At 43.2% G+C, this 14,972-nt stretch overlaps 1 protein-coding gene across 1 annotated transcript in view; it reads right to left on the reverse strand.

Annotated features, from left to right (window-relative positions):
- NBEAL1 (neurobeachin like 1) overlaps positions 1 to 14,972 on the reverse strand; it is a 145,250-nt gene that overhangs the window by 22,105 nt on the left and 108,173 nt on the right. The window contains exons 29-40 of the mRNA XM_018554008.1: positions 13,924 to 14,511; positions 11,811 to 11,986; positions 10,390 to 10,540; positions 10,157 to 10,285; positions 9,587 to 9,892; positions 8,467 to 8,616; positions 7,616 to 7,773; positions 5,829 to 5,953; positions 3,316 to 3,436; positions 2,791 to 2,939; positions 2,209 to 2,342; positions 1,986 to 2,087 (exon numbers count right to left, since the gene is read on the reverse strand). Of these exons, the coding sequence (XP_018409510.1) occupies positions 1,986 to 2,087; positions 2,209 to 2,342; positions 2,791 to 2,939; positions 3,316 to 3,436; positions 5,829 to 5,953; positions 7,616 to 7,773; positions 8,467 to 8,616; positions 9,587 to 9,892; positions 10,157 to 10,285; positions 10,390 to 10,540; positions 11,811 to 11,986; positions 13,924 to 14,511 (2,289 nt within the window). The remainder of the gene's footprint in view (positions 1 to 1,985; positions 2,088 to 2,208; positions 2,343 to 2,790; positions 2,940 to 3,315; positions 3,437 to 5,828; positions 5,954 to 7,615; positions 7,774 to 8,466; positions 8,617 to 9,586; positions 9,893 to 10,156; positions 10,286 to 10,389; positions 10,541 to 11,810; positions 11,987 to 13,923; positions 14,512 to 14,972) is intronic.

A 14,972-nucleotide genomic window follows, 5' to 3' on the forward strand; every position in this document is an offset into this window, starting at 1 on the left:
TTTTCTTTTCCCCCCTCTCCCCCCCCCCCCCTTACCTGTTCACCGCCGCCTGTCCCCAAAGCGATCCTCCATTCTGAACTCCCTGATTGTGGGGAAGGAGATTGACCGTCTGCGGTCAATCAACCTGTTGGGCAGAGGAGGGGCGTGGTATGCCACAGGGCTGTGTGTGTGTGGGTCTATGGACGCACACAACTACTGCGGGCACGGCTGGGAAGCCGCACGCACGGGTGCCTCCAAAGCTGCCGCTCAGCTGATGGAGGCACCCATGCAGGGTGCAGGGGGAGAGCACTGCAGGAACTCACTAGAGAATGAAAAATTGAAAAAAATAAAAGCAAAAAAAACACAGGATCTGCATCCCACACAGGTGCTCCTCCTGTGTACATATAAAAAAAAGTAAAGGTTTAATGCCACTTTAAGCTCCTGTGGCCAAAAGCACACCCAAATCTGCTGGTTTATAGGACAGACACAGCCTAATAGCATATATTAATTTAACTAGAACAATTAAAGAAACCTGCCAGGATGGCTGTTACCTAAAACAACCAAGAATCCCACTGCTCAACTCCCAAAAGGAGTACTAGTTTTGGGGCAAGTACATGACTGTGTGTGGGGCCGCACAGGTGTCTGTTGCCCCAGATAATCTACATTTGTTATTACATCCTACATAGGTGGAATATTCTATTGCCTCCTGTAGAATCATTGCAAGCTACAGTGAATTAGGTTTATGTTGTGTGTTTTCCAGTAATTTTAGTGAGAGATCGCTGAGTAATCCTTTGCGCTGTGCTTTTTATAATGCTGGCTTGAATGGACTTCACTATTTGTAAACACTGCTGGTCTCACTGGGGCTCCTGAATGGCTGAGAGAAAAGGCATCTGATTGGTGGCTTTTCTATTCTTTAGTGTGTGTGTTAACTAGGGTTGCACAGATACCAAGTACAGTACTCAGTACAAGTACCGATACTTTTGAGCTCCAAGACTACACTAGAGAAAAATTCAAAAGTTAGGAGGCAGCTGTCATTTGTAAGGAGCACACGGAGCTCCCGGGATTTGTACATCTCTGTTTTAATGTACGATTTTATTTTTATAAATATAAATAATGGGATGCACAGATACCAGTTTTGCGAGTACGAGTACTGGTACTTGCCGAGTACTTACAAGTACGAGTACTGATACATTTTTGTTTATTGTCATGTGACAGTTTTTCTAAAACAATACAGACTAATGATTTCAGGACAGTGGTGGAGCGCCAGAGCCAGGTCCCAGCTGCAACCCTGGTAGTTCTCATGAAAATGGCAAATATCGGCGCTGTTACTCGAAAAGTATCTGTGCATCCCTAGTGTTAACTCACTATTGGTGGCTCTGTTGAAGGGGGCATGCCCCGCAAATACATCAGCCACCAACAGAGATGACTGGCTGTGAGGTGGCACAGCAGTTGGCAGATCGGCAGTGTCTCTGTGAGATTTCTATAATAGGGGTCGTACACTTCCCACACTTCTCGTTGTAGGATATCGATGAGCACTACACTACTATACCTTTGTGAGTATGTTTTTATTGCTTATGATTAAACGCATGGTTTGGGCGCTTTGTGCCTCTGTTTTCCTAGAACTAGCACCAGATTCAGGAGTTGGACACTGGCAGCTTTTGGTGTTCAGTGGGAACCTTGGCTGAAATAGGTGTCAGTCCTAGTGGTTCCATTTCAATAAACTGCAAAGCACTGTAGGAACAGGAGGAAAAGGGAGAATCTAAAGCAATACTTTTATGTTAAAGTAAATAAGAAACGATTTTTAGCATTAGTCTTAGCCAGGGGTGGGCACACTCTGGCCCTCCAGGTTTTGTGGAACTACAAATCCCATATGGTATTGCAATATTCTTACAGCCACAGGCATGACTCTCAGAGACAGATGCATGATGGAATTTGTAGTTTCACCAAAGCTGGAGGGCCAGAGTTTGCTTGAGTTTTTCTGGTCTTAGCTGTAAAATTATTCTTACCTGTGTCAGACCAGAAGCCTTAAGCAGCTCCTGTGGTGATCGGGACCCATATAGATTTGGAAGACGTAATGAAAGAATGCGGCTGTATACCTTATTTCTGACCTGAATGACAAAAAAAAAAAATAGGTGATCTTAACAGCTCCCAATAAAAGGGGCAGAGCTCTTACATATATGCGCTCACACAAGAATGTAAAAATCTCAATGAAAAGACTAAATAACTCACCTCTTTTTTGAAATTTAAGAAGTAATTAGTTTGGTCAATAAGAAATATTTCCAAGGCCGATCTCCTTAAGTTGTACCGACGCAGGTGAATCTCTCTGATCTGAGAAAGGAGCCACTTGAAATCATAACCAACACCTACCAGCAGAAGTAATGGAAACAAATTAGTTCAAGCACAGACCTGCTACACAGCAATAAGTGTTTACCATTCAAGCAGAGCAAGATCAAATACAAAAAAGTGTAACTCCCCTATGAGCTTTTGTTAGCTTCAGAACTGCTTTTCTCTTTATTCAAGATGTTTTTAGGAACACAAAAGCAGCTTGAAGCAGCTTAGAAAGAGCTCAGCTGCATCTCAGATCCAGCTGTGGAACTCAGAAGCATCTCAAACTGATCACAAATGCAAGCTACATGCACCTGAAATCGTGCTACATATGGCCCTTATATTTTTGGAGAAGGACATGATGTAATCCAGAATCTCTCTTAAAAAGGATTTAACACAATTACAGACTCTTCATATAACATGTGCAGCATTGACGTATGTACAGTTATATGGTCATATCAAATAAACTCAATCAATGGTACGCACCTTCTTCTTTTTCCGTGCTGCTATCATAGAAATATATATGTTGAGTTGTGACCTCTAATCGACCAGAAATCACCTCCATTATAGTGATGAGTTCACACTCCTCAGACAGCACTGTTTTCTCCTTTTGACTCTGCTCTTCTTTCTCACTTCTAAATGAAAAAGTATCTCATGTCAGTACATCTCCATATACATTCAGAATAAAAAGCGTTACACTGGACAGATCACATCTTTGTTAATTCTCTCCACTTATTAATCTCCAACAGAAGCTAACTGAGGAGGACGCACGATTGTCTGTGATCTCTATGATTCTGGCTATAGCTTTTGATCCCAGAAAAGCATTTACACTACAAAAGCATTCTGCTGCTAGAGTTATGGTGACAGGGATTTCATTTCAGAGGACTGTCAAACACCCTGAGAAATTAAGCCTTTGATTGCAAACAGAAGTAAAAGTTTACACAAAATAACAAAAGGAACATGAGTGCGCATGCAGCATGTGAATTATACAAATGAACTACGAAAACATACACTGTAACCGTGTTCTCTTCCTCAGAAAGCTCAAGTCCATCATCTTCGAAGTCACTAACTTTCACCTGCTTTACAGCTTCCAGCAATAGTGACTCGCTTGTTGTTTCAGCTTGCTGAATGCCTGTATAATATGAATAACTACATATGAGTACACATTTACCATTCAGACTACTCTAGGCACATGCACATGATGGCACCCCTTTCCATCTCTGACAATATTAGACAAGCACTTCAGAGAAAATGAAAACCATTGTGGAGATGTTGGTTTTATGCAGTAAGTCTAACTATAATTGGTCTGTGCGGTCCACCAATGAAAAGTCTACGAAGAAAAGGAAGCCAAATGATTGTAAGTTGGGAACTTGTGACTCTTCTCAGTAAGTCTATGTACCTACAGTTGTTAAGAGGTGTTTAGACAAGGAAAAAAATAGGATTTTTGTACTCACCGTAAAATCCTTTTCTCTTCGTTCATTGAAGGACACAGGCAACAGATCGTAGATCCTGAATGGTAGGGTAATATCGCCACCTGCAGGAGAAGGACGCTAGGCACAAAACTAAAGACCAATTACAGCCTAGGGGCGGCCCCTGCCGGTGGCCAAACCCCCCACCTGCTGACAAGTCTCCAGTTTAGTAACAAGCAGTTAGGAGTGTACACCCCATAAAGAGGGCGGGGCCTGTGTCCTTCAATGAACGGAGAGAAAAGGATTTTACGGTGAGTACAAAAATCCTATTTTCTCTCCCGTTCATTGAAGGACACAGGCAACAGATCGTAGATCCTGAATGGTAGGGACGTCACCAAGCAGTAACACACTGAGGGATGGGCAACAAAGAAGGTGCAGGAGCTCGTCCCGAGGGAAAAAAAACCCGGGTCGCGACAGTGTCCAGAACAAGTCCCAGATACTCCAGGCGTGGAAAAGACACCAGGCAAGACTTCCGGAGGTTCAGGAGCCAACCGAACTCCTCCAAGGACTGTTCCGGGACCTCCAGAGCCACCACCAGAGAGGAGTGCGACTCCGCCCGCAGAAGCAGATCGTCCAGGTAGCCCACGATCGAAACCCCCTGACAACGCAACAGCGCCAGAATCAGGGCAAGCACCTCAGTGAACACCCGCGGAGCAGGCGCCAGCCCGAAAGGCAGCGCCACCAAATGAATATGCCACCGCGAAACGGACATATCTCTGATGAGACGCGTAAAAAGGGTACATGAGGGTAGGCATCCTTGATGTTGATGGATGCCAGCAGGCCTACCCGACGAAGTCAGACCACCACGGATCTTATCGACGCCAACCGGAACCGATGGAGCCGCATAAAGGCGTTCAAGCGGTTGAGGTCCAGGAAGGGCCAAACCCCCTCCATCTTGGGCACGGTAAACAGGTTCGAATAAAACCCTTTGAACCTTTCCAAGGACGGAACCGGCACGATCACCCCCTGGGAGCAAAGGGTCCTCCACAGCTCGACGGAGATCCGCCAACCGCGAAGGAGAATCGCGTGTTGGGCCGGAAGAACCGGTCCCTGGACGGGACAGAAATTTCATCTTGTAGCCTGAAGAAACCAGCCCCCGCACCCAAGTGTGGGAGACGTGGGCCAACCAAGTGTGGGAGACGTGGGCTCTGGTTCACGTGGGTGAACCAGAGCCAGACTTGGGCTGCCATGGGCGCTCGGAGCATTGTGAAGGGGAGGGCTTGTGACCCTTCCCGCCCTCGTTGGAGGACGCTGAAAAACCCCGCTGGTGTGCGGAGAAAAAGGCCCCAGGCTTGCGGCGCTGCTCCTTCGTGACAAAAAACGTCCTCCAGCCATGGACCCGACAGCCTTGATCAGCTGCAGCAGCAGACCTGTGTCCCCTTGAAAATCGCCATCACGGCGAAATAGGACCGCCCCATCCACCCGCGGACCGGAAGTGAGGTCACACAGAAAGGGCAAGCCGCCCTCAACCAAGATGGCGGCTGTGGCATCCGGACTAGGCCGCAACTGGAGCCAGGACCTCGATTTTCGGCCGCCGGCGCACGAGGGGCCGAAATCAGAACGAACATATAAGCTCCTTACTCCTGACGCTAGGAAAAAAACTGGAGACTTGTCAGCAGGTGGGGGGTTTGGCCACCGGCAGGGGCCGCCCCTAGGCTGTAATTGGTCTTTAGTTTTGTGCCTAGCGTCCTTCTCCTGCAGGTGGCGATATTACCCTACCATTCAGGATCTACGATCTGTTGCCTGTGTCCTTCAATGAACGGGAGAGAAATAAGGAAAACAGTAAACACAAATGGAATATGGAATATCCTGTACATCATGGTAAATGCAGTCCTATATAACAACCTGACAATGCTAATTAATTATAATTAATACTAATAGATGAACACCCTCCACTCTCTTTATATGTTTACAGGGAGTTCCGCACATGGAATTCTACAGAAATACCCATCAAAACTACTGCACAATCTCTTTTAATGACTTCCTGCTCACCAAGTGCATTTTAAATTAGTTAGTAAATTAACAAAACACACTAACCTATTATTGTAAACTTACCCAGGTTATCACGCAAATTACTTGCTTCAGAATGGGGATCGAAATTGTTGTTTTGAACCAGTTTGAGCCTCATTCGTGAGTAATTCTCAACATTGGAAAGTTTCCAATGTTCCCCATTATCTTTCCTGTAAACAGACAATGTAACACTAAATAACAATAATGAGCCGGAATTAAATACATAAATCAGTACTTTAAAATATGCTAAATATAAAAGATGTTTCTTATTTTAGATGTTGTACATATCTTTAATCCTTTTTAAGTACATATGGGGGTAGGTGGATACAGAGACGACAGATTTAGAGGTGTAATCCCTTAAATTAAGGGCACTAACTGTGAAAAAATGAGATCTGAACTGTTCCTCTTCCATGCCCTCCAGCTCCAAACATATTCCTGGACCCAGTGAAAAGATACATCTGTGAAGACCACCTATGCAGGAGGGCAGGGACAAAGGGGTCATCGAGATAAGGTAAATGGTTTAACCCCTTCGTGACTGACGACGTACAGTGTACGTCGCCAGCATCGGGGCTGTTTAAACAGACTCCCGATTTCCACCTTTGTAAGTGATTAGCATTTATTGTGGAATTTAGAGGTACAGTGATGATGTATACATATGTATAAATATTTTATATATAAATATGAAATACTGTATATCAATATTTTTTGTTTAACCACATGCCGTCCACCCGTTGTGAAAAAAAGCACGGACGGCAAACTCACATGGGTGAGTAAAAAAATAAAATATAAGTCACATATAAAAAAAGTAAAAAAACCAAAACAAAAATGTTTAAGTCCCCCACCTCCACGTTTACGCACATATAAACTTAAATACGCGTCAGTTGTGCCAGCGAAAACAACAATTGCGCTACACGTTACATATCACCGCGAACGTCCGAGTGAGAGCAATAATTTTCAATCACTGGTAACACTAAACTGATGAGTGGTAAAAGCTTTTAAAACGTTGCCTATGGCCACTTTTGGGTATTGTAGTTTTTTGAGGTTTTGCACGCGGGCACAATTTTAAGGTTTGACATGTTTGGTGTCTTTTTACCCAACGTGCCCACGCCTTTTATATTTTAACAAAAAATATGGTAATAAAAGTTTTATAACTTAATATAGGGGAAACTGTTTTTTTTTAAAGTTTTCTGTAATTTTTCCCTTAATATGGTAAAAAATAAAAACCCCAGTGGTGATTAAATACCACCAAACGAAAGCTCGATCTGTCCCTAAAAAAATGGTATACAATTAATTTCAGTACAGCGTTGCATGACGGAATAAATGTCAGTCAAAGTACCGCAGCACTGAATACTGAAAAATGGCCTGGATGGGAAGGGGGTTTAACACCTTGGACTTCAAGTGGTTAAACAGAAGGCGAGTAGAATTGTGGGAGTCAGCAAATGATGCTGTATAAGCATTAACTTAGTTTACAGCAGGAAGGCAGAATACAGAATATCTCCTCAAAATGAATCTTTATTTCATACTGTAAAGTCCATAGAAGCAACACCCACTTGCATGTTTCAGCCCTCCTGGGTATTGGTCAGCATGAGTGTATACAGATTATCATTTGTGATTGCGTGTACCCGGTAAAGATTGTAGGGGTAATTACAAGCCACCATTTCCCAAACCGGTTCACTGGCTTATCCTAACAGAATCACATATTCATTCATCATTAGAGTGCTTCATAGAGACTGGTGTACACAGCTATTCATCCATTTGGAAGTGCAGGAAACATGATCTCTAGTCCTGGAGGACCAGAGCTGGGAAACATAAATAAATGGCACAAAACTGACCTTTCTGACCAGGGGCCACGTTCACAAGTGAAGTATCTTTGAGCAGCTTTCCACTGTCTTAAAGTCGCTGTGCACTGGCTGTTGATTTGTTTCAACATACTGTTGTAGCGCAAGTTCTCCTGCCGGGCCTTCCTATTAAATGGCTCCAGGAAAAACCCCTGAGTAATAAAAAAGCAGGGTTAACGCATTCGTACAGACCCTCACTGTGATGGTTAAATATAAACTTGTAAAACAAAAAGCATTCTTTACACATTCAAAAATGTTTGTTTGACAGATTAATGCACTTTAACAGTATACATGTAATTCCTGGTTTTGACTGCACAGATATGACCACTAAGAGCTCGTACACACTACTACACCCGTACACAAACTGTACATTCAAGTTCCCACAGAGCAGCACGGTGTACTGCGCCATGGTGTGGTCCAGTGCGCTACAAAAAATGCAGCATATTGCCATTTTTTACATCACACCCACGTTGTGGTGAGAATGGGGCATACAGAAAACAATTGTTGTCCATGTGCCCTAGGGGTGACCAGCACTGTTCAGTTGCTGAAAAATGCCAGTCACCACATATTGTGTGAACGAGCTCACCGCACAAAATAATCGTTCAACTAATTCAATTCAGAAGAATCCAGCAGAACAATATCAGGAATGGATGGCACTGACCCGTTGATTATTAGACCTCGAGCATGGAAAATGCAGCAGAGAAAGAAACTAGATGTCTATTTTGCAGTAATGTCCAAGGAACTTTAGCTACACCATCATAGAAAAGTTTTACTAGTTCTGCTACAAGAAATGTTTTAGAGCTAGAAAGAAAATGAGGAATACAAAGTTACTGGTTTAAAGCTACCTGAAATTTGAGCTTGCTTTCACCACGCTCTCTTTCCCGCCTGTGGATATTCACCATGAGCGCCTCATGACATTCCTTCCAGTACAGTGCCATCTGCTCATGACTTTTGCTGAATGTATCCACTTCATACTGTTTCATGTATGGTATAATCTATTCAGAGAAGACACAATACACTTGGGAATAAAGAAGACTTCTGGAATATACGTTTAGCCTACAGAAAGAGGCTTATCACAACCTGTTCTCTGTCATAGACAGCGTGTCTGTGCCTGTTCTCTGTCACACATAGCATGTTTGGACCTGTTCTCGGTCACACACAGCATGTTTGGACCTGTTCTCTGTCACACTTAGTCTGTCTGTGCCTGTTCTCAGTCATACATAGCGTGTCTCTACCTGTTCTCTGTCATATATAGTGTGCCTGTACCGGTTCTCTGTCATAGACAGCGCGTCTGTTCCTGTTCTCTCTCACACACAGCATGTTTGGACCTGTTCCCTGTCACACTTAGTCTGTCTGTGCCTGTTCTCTGTCATACATAGCGTGTCTCTACCTGTTCTCTGTCATACATAGTGTGTCTGATCTCTGTCATACATAGTGTGTCTGTGCCTGTTCTCTGTCATACACAGCGTGTCTGATCTCTGTCATACATAGTGTGTTGGTACCTGTTCTCTGTCATACATAGTGTGTCTGTTCTCTGTCATACATAGTGTGCCTGTTCTCTGTCATACATAGTGTGCCTGTTCTCTGTCATACATAGTGTGCCTGTGCCTGTTTTCTGTCATACATAGTATGTCTGTACCTGTTCTCTGTCATACAAAGTGTGTCTGTGCCTGTTCTCTGTCATACATAGTGTGTCTGTGCCTGTTCTCTGTCATACATAGTGTGTCTGTGCCTGTTCTCTGTCATACATAGTGTGTCTGTGCCTGTTCTCTGTCATACATACAGTGTCTGTACCTGTTCTCTATCATACATAGTACCCATTCTCTGTCATTCACAGCACATGTATACAGGTTGTATGTCACATACACACACACCTCCTCATACACAGTGCCCCATACAGCATGCCTACACATTCTGCACTACAAACATTCTAGTAAGAAAATCTATGACAATAGTAATACTTACATATTTATCTATAAAGATCCTCCATTCTTCAGAACTGCAATATTCCTGGAAGTCTTCGAATAAGGAAGGACTGCCATTAGTAATTGGAAGGGATGGTAGATGGAGATTCATGAAAAGCAAGTCATAGATTTTAGACACCAAAGTTCTCACAATGGGAACAAGGAATGAATACGTTTCTGATTTCTCTCGGATGGATTTGCTGAGGATTCCCTCCAACTTCCCCAGCAGAAAACAAGCTTCTTCTTGGTTCTCAATCACTTTGGTCTGCAGTAAGGTGTTCAGCTTTGCTGTGGCCATAGCACATACCTATGCAAGAACATTAACACTTTGAGAAATATGCATTAGCTGTGCTATTCCCCACCCACAGACCCACTGAGCCAACTGTAGTGTTTGAGATAGCTACTTCAATTACAGAGTTATGTTATTTACAGGGCAAAAGAAAACTGAATAAAGGGTGCACATTGACCAAGGGTAAGGAGGATATTCTACCTACCAAAGGTTCCTGTAACTTCTTAATTTCTAGGATTCCCATCTAATAAGGTATGTGAAAAATAGTTTAGCTCAACCAACCTGCAAATTATCCTGGGCAATGAAGCCAAGCAGAAGACGGAATTCTACTTGAGATAGGGTCTCTGATTCAAGTCCAGCTGGGTACCACACTGACAGACTATCCATGAGAGTCACTATCTCTTCCAACAGCTGTAGAAAACAACAAATGGACACAAACAGGTCACTTTTTCTGAAACAAAAGAAATCATTCACCTATTTAAACCAAATAAATTGAAAAATTCTGAACGACAAACCTTTTCTGTCCATAACGAGAGGTTTACACAGCCCTCTGACTGCAGGAAGTCTTGTACAATATGCAACAATCTGTTAGCATTTTCAGCGTGAATTTGTGATTTGGGGTCTCTGTTCTCGGTTACAGCCCATTCAGGCATCCTCTCCAGTAAACTGTGCATAAAGGTAGGAAACAAATACCAAACAGGTTACATAGGGACAATCACACTAAACTTCGGAATTATACAGCCTACTGTTATAGGAATTATTTAACAAGCAAAACCCCTGTGTGATAAGGTTCTGATGGAAGGAACCATTTCTGGATTCACACACCACATACTAGATCTCGAACAGAGAAATCATTCATTGTGATGCTAAACAGGTTGAGTTTCTTTGCTTTAGAGGTATTCTGTAGTAAGTGCTGGAAAATGGCTTTTCCCATCAGAGAATTTGCACACAGAGAGCGATGCCAGGCAGAAGGATGCCAGGCAGAAGGTTGCCAACAGGCAGCTAGCATTTTCCCTATACTCTAGATCCTTGGTTCTCAACTGGCGGGTCGTGACCCAAAAGTGGGTCGCGAGCCCGTGTTCAGTGGGTCGCCGCATGCCTTCCACTTTTCTAGGCGAGAGGCTCCTCTGCCTCCCCCAGCGCAGCAATGTCAGTTCTCGTGGCAAGCAGCGATTCAAAATATGCTGCCTGGCGCAGAATCCCAGCTTGAGATGTGACTGGGGGTATGGCCAAGAGGGAGCTCCATCCATACGTGCATTGCTTACAGCTCCCTCATTGTCTGATAGGGGTGCCTGGACCAGTGGCATCACATTCTGGCTCCTGGCACCTCTACAGGGCACATATGGGAGCTGTACAAGCAATGCACATATGGACGGAGTTCCGTCACAGCAAAGCAGCCCACACTGGACCCCGGGCTGAGGATCCACTCCAGTTCTTGTAAGGTAAGGAGACTTGGTGGACCTTAAAAAAAAAGGGCTTGTTCACTCTAGTACAGTGCGTAAATTGCATAGTATTATGTCATTAATGCGCTGTACCACCCAGTTGCACCTACTGGTGTGGGAGGTGTGTTGCGTTGCCATTTATTTGAATGGTACCCCAAATGCACCTCCCACCCACAGTTTGTACGCCCGCACCAGAACACGTGGTACCCTAATGCTGTGCGTTCCATTGCAGTGCAGACATTGCAGACTTGGTTCACGACTTAATGACCAAGGATCCTGAGTGAGTCCTGAGGTTACACAGGTTGAGAACCACTGCTCTAGATCTCCCCCCTTTCAGTTTAACCAATATGCTGTTTTTATCACGCATTGCACATAAGTCATATTTCCAACACACAAAACAAATCCTCTGTGCCTCTTATGCAATTTGCAGCTGGAGCTTTGCTAAATCTCAGGTCCAACTCTCAATAAATTTGGAAATAATGTGGGCAATGTACTTAAGCTTGATTTCATCTGAAGGTCGTAATAGTTCATTAGACGTCCCAAGGTTCGTGAGCGCTGCGAATACTTGTCCTCGTTCTATCCACGTCACATGGTCACATTTGTCAAGGCCTTTCCACATCAGGCAGAGTAGAATGTCTGTAAGCAGCTGGACAAGCTCCTCTTCACAGTCCTGCAGAGAAGAAAATCTTTTTTGAATATACCTATCCCACTGATCCTTTCGTGTTCCATAGCCTGACACTCAAGTATAAAGTATTGCACATTTTCATATATAAAAATTTTCAGCAGCATCATATTATAATATTCTTAAATATGAAGCTCGACATATTTGTGGAACAGAGGAATAAAGCCATCAGCTTTTGGGTGACTTTTTTTGTCCGATATTTTCAAAATTTCTGTTCCTATAGCATAAATGAGCAAAGACAACACAAGGTCCCATAGTCAGTAATAAAGATCCCATGACATGCACTAATGTGCACCATGTAGCATTAATGAACTGATCAGATTCTCCAGTGTGCATTCGTTTAACCAGCTAGCAATACACAAGACACTGCATGACTCCCAATTACTTTTAAAGCAGACCTTGCATGAAAGTACAAGAGCGCACTCTCATGGGATGTGGGATCCTCAGCTTTCCTAATATTCTCCAAGCAAGCTAAGTGATGTCACCCTTGTCTATTGCACTTAGGTCCAAGTGCAAGGAAAGTATTTTTTCTGGGTTTTCGCCTAAAGTTTTATAATTTTAGGTTTAAATTATATGTGGGGGGGGGTTGGAAATAAGTGGACCTTGCATTTTCATGTAAGGTCTATGTTAACAAGGGCAGGCGCAAACCACGAAATAGTCTGTTTCTGGCTTAAAAAATGGAGCTAAAATGATAATAGGCTATATTGACAGAGCTAAACCTTTACACATAACAAATATTACAAAAGTTATTGTGTTGATCAGAGTACTTATAGTAAATGTATCTCACCATGTCCTCTTCTACCTCAATAATACCTTCATATACAAGAACATTTAGCCTATGCATGCACACATGTATTTCTTTTCAAACTTGTAGTGTCTTAGACCCGCTGATCAGCCCTTTTTGTAAAGTAGCTTTACCAAAGTGCCAATGGTATTTGTCACATGATCAATGTGGCAATAAAACAATGTAAAATAATATATGTGGATACCTTAAAATAAAAGCAGGGTCTCTAGAAGATCAGCACACTGATGGGTGTATTAAAAGTCACTTTACACATGTCTGTGACATTTCTACACCTGTAGGACTGTGGTGAGCACAGCAAGTCCCGATTATTCAGGGATACAAGTATTCCTAAGAATGAGGGGACCTATATGGGTTGGACTTGATGGACGTATGTCTTTATTCACCCCCAAATACTATGCAACTATGTAAGTCCAAGTATGTTAAAGTGACCCGTGTAGTCAAAAACTTAAGTCAACAAATTCTGCTTTCATACTTAAAAGAGAACTATGGGGTAAACTTTGTATCCCTTAGTACTCCTTAGGGTCATGGGAGGACATATACTAACGCGCTCCCATGGCCCAAAGCTCAGTATATAGCGAGCTACAGCTATATACTGAGAGCGCCGTAGCCGGGACAAATCCCTATAATACTGTCGAGATACTCCGAGCTAACTGATTGACAGCGTGCTCTGCCTATCCAGAGGCAGAGCCAGCTGTGGCCACCCCCCCCCCTACCCGTCTGTTCCTCCAGTCAATGCTGGAGGATTGGAGAGGGAAAGGGGGGGGGGAATTCCTGCGGGGAGCGGTGACTGGCAGTCACCGCTCTCTGCAGGGAGAGGATCGGAAAGTGAGTGAGCGAGTGACGGTATGTTTTCGCTCACTACCCAATCAATAGAGCCGACGTGTGACAGTTTAATTGTCACAGGTCGGCTAGACATATGAGGATGGGTGAAAATCACTCACCTCATACTTCTCCTTTAAGAGCCAGTTTACAACGATTGTAGAATATTTTGTAACATATAATGTCATTGATGTATAAGAACTGTAAGAACAGAATAACCTAAGATGTCAGGTTTGCGCATGTCAAATGAAAATATCTATGTCGTTACTACAAACAATGCATTCACATTTTTCAGATTTACCTCTTTGCTTTCCAAGTTCAGAGTTAGGGAGAAGTCATCCCTGAAGAGTATATTATCAGAATTAACAGACTCTTTCTCTAGTCGGTCAACAGGAAAAGATTTAGAAGACTCTATTGGTGATGGAGTACTGGTCAGGCTTCCGGGTGTTGGATCTTCCGTATCCGGCAAGTCAAAAGAAGTCAGTTCTAGTGTTAGATGGGAATGATCACTGGGCCACATGTCTGGGTCTTCAACCCTGAGCTGAGCTTCACTGAAAGAAGGGTCATCGCCATCCAGCAGTGTGCAATTAGACTGGATACTTGAGTTCAAACACCTGGATTCTTCAGAGCACCAGCTCTGATTAGTATTACTATTTGAAATAAAGTTATCGGTTTTATCTACAGTCACCCTTCCTGAATAACTTCTTCGAGACTCCTCAGTTGTGCTGTTTTTATCTTCCTCTTTAATACTTTCCGTACAATTCACTTTGAAATTGCTCTTGAATTCGGAATTTTCCTTCGAGAAGAATCTAACAAAAGTGTCCTGCCAGCCAACTTGTTGGGCAATCTGACAAGCTGCGTCTGGTAAGAACTGTAGGAGCTGCAGAACCTGCACAAAAGACAAAAAATATATAGCATTTATATAACTAAGATGAGTTGCTAGCTGCTGCATTATCAGCTCATAACTGGAAAGAGTGGAGGGGCAGATCAATAAAAGTGCACACTGCCCATGTGTGAAACTCTGAATTTCTGTCAGAAATGCAACCATACGGTTATATTGTGCCCCAAACCCTGTCAGTTTTGCCAGACAGTGTGGTCTGCATATCTATCTATCTATGAGCATGCAGCTATTACAATATTATTTGCAATTGTGGTTCTTCAATTTTATTTTACCACCATAGTCACATTCCTCTCCCTTGCTGTTAAAGGAAGCTCACCCTATAAATCATTTGATGCATTCTATATTTTGAATTACTGACTCCCTTTTCACCTTTTCAGACTTTCAAAATGATCGGTGTGAAATGACTCAAAATATGTCTGGCAATGTATGTAAACAATGTAATTCAATAT

The sequence above is a fragment of the Nanorana parkeri genome, unplaced genomic scaffold (genome assembly GCF_000935625.1).
Source record: "Nanorana parkeri isolate BGI_ZX_2015 unplaced genomic scaffold, ASM93562v1 scaffold139, whole genome shotgun sequence".
Lineage (NCBI taxonomy): Eukaryota > Metazoa > Chordata > Amphibia > Anura > Dicroglossidae > Nanorana > Nanorana parkeri.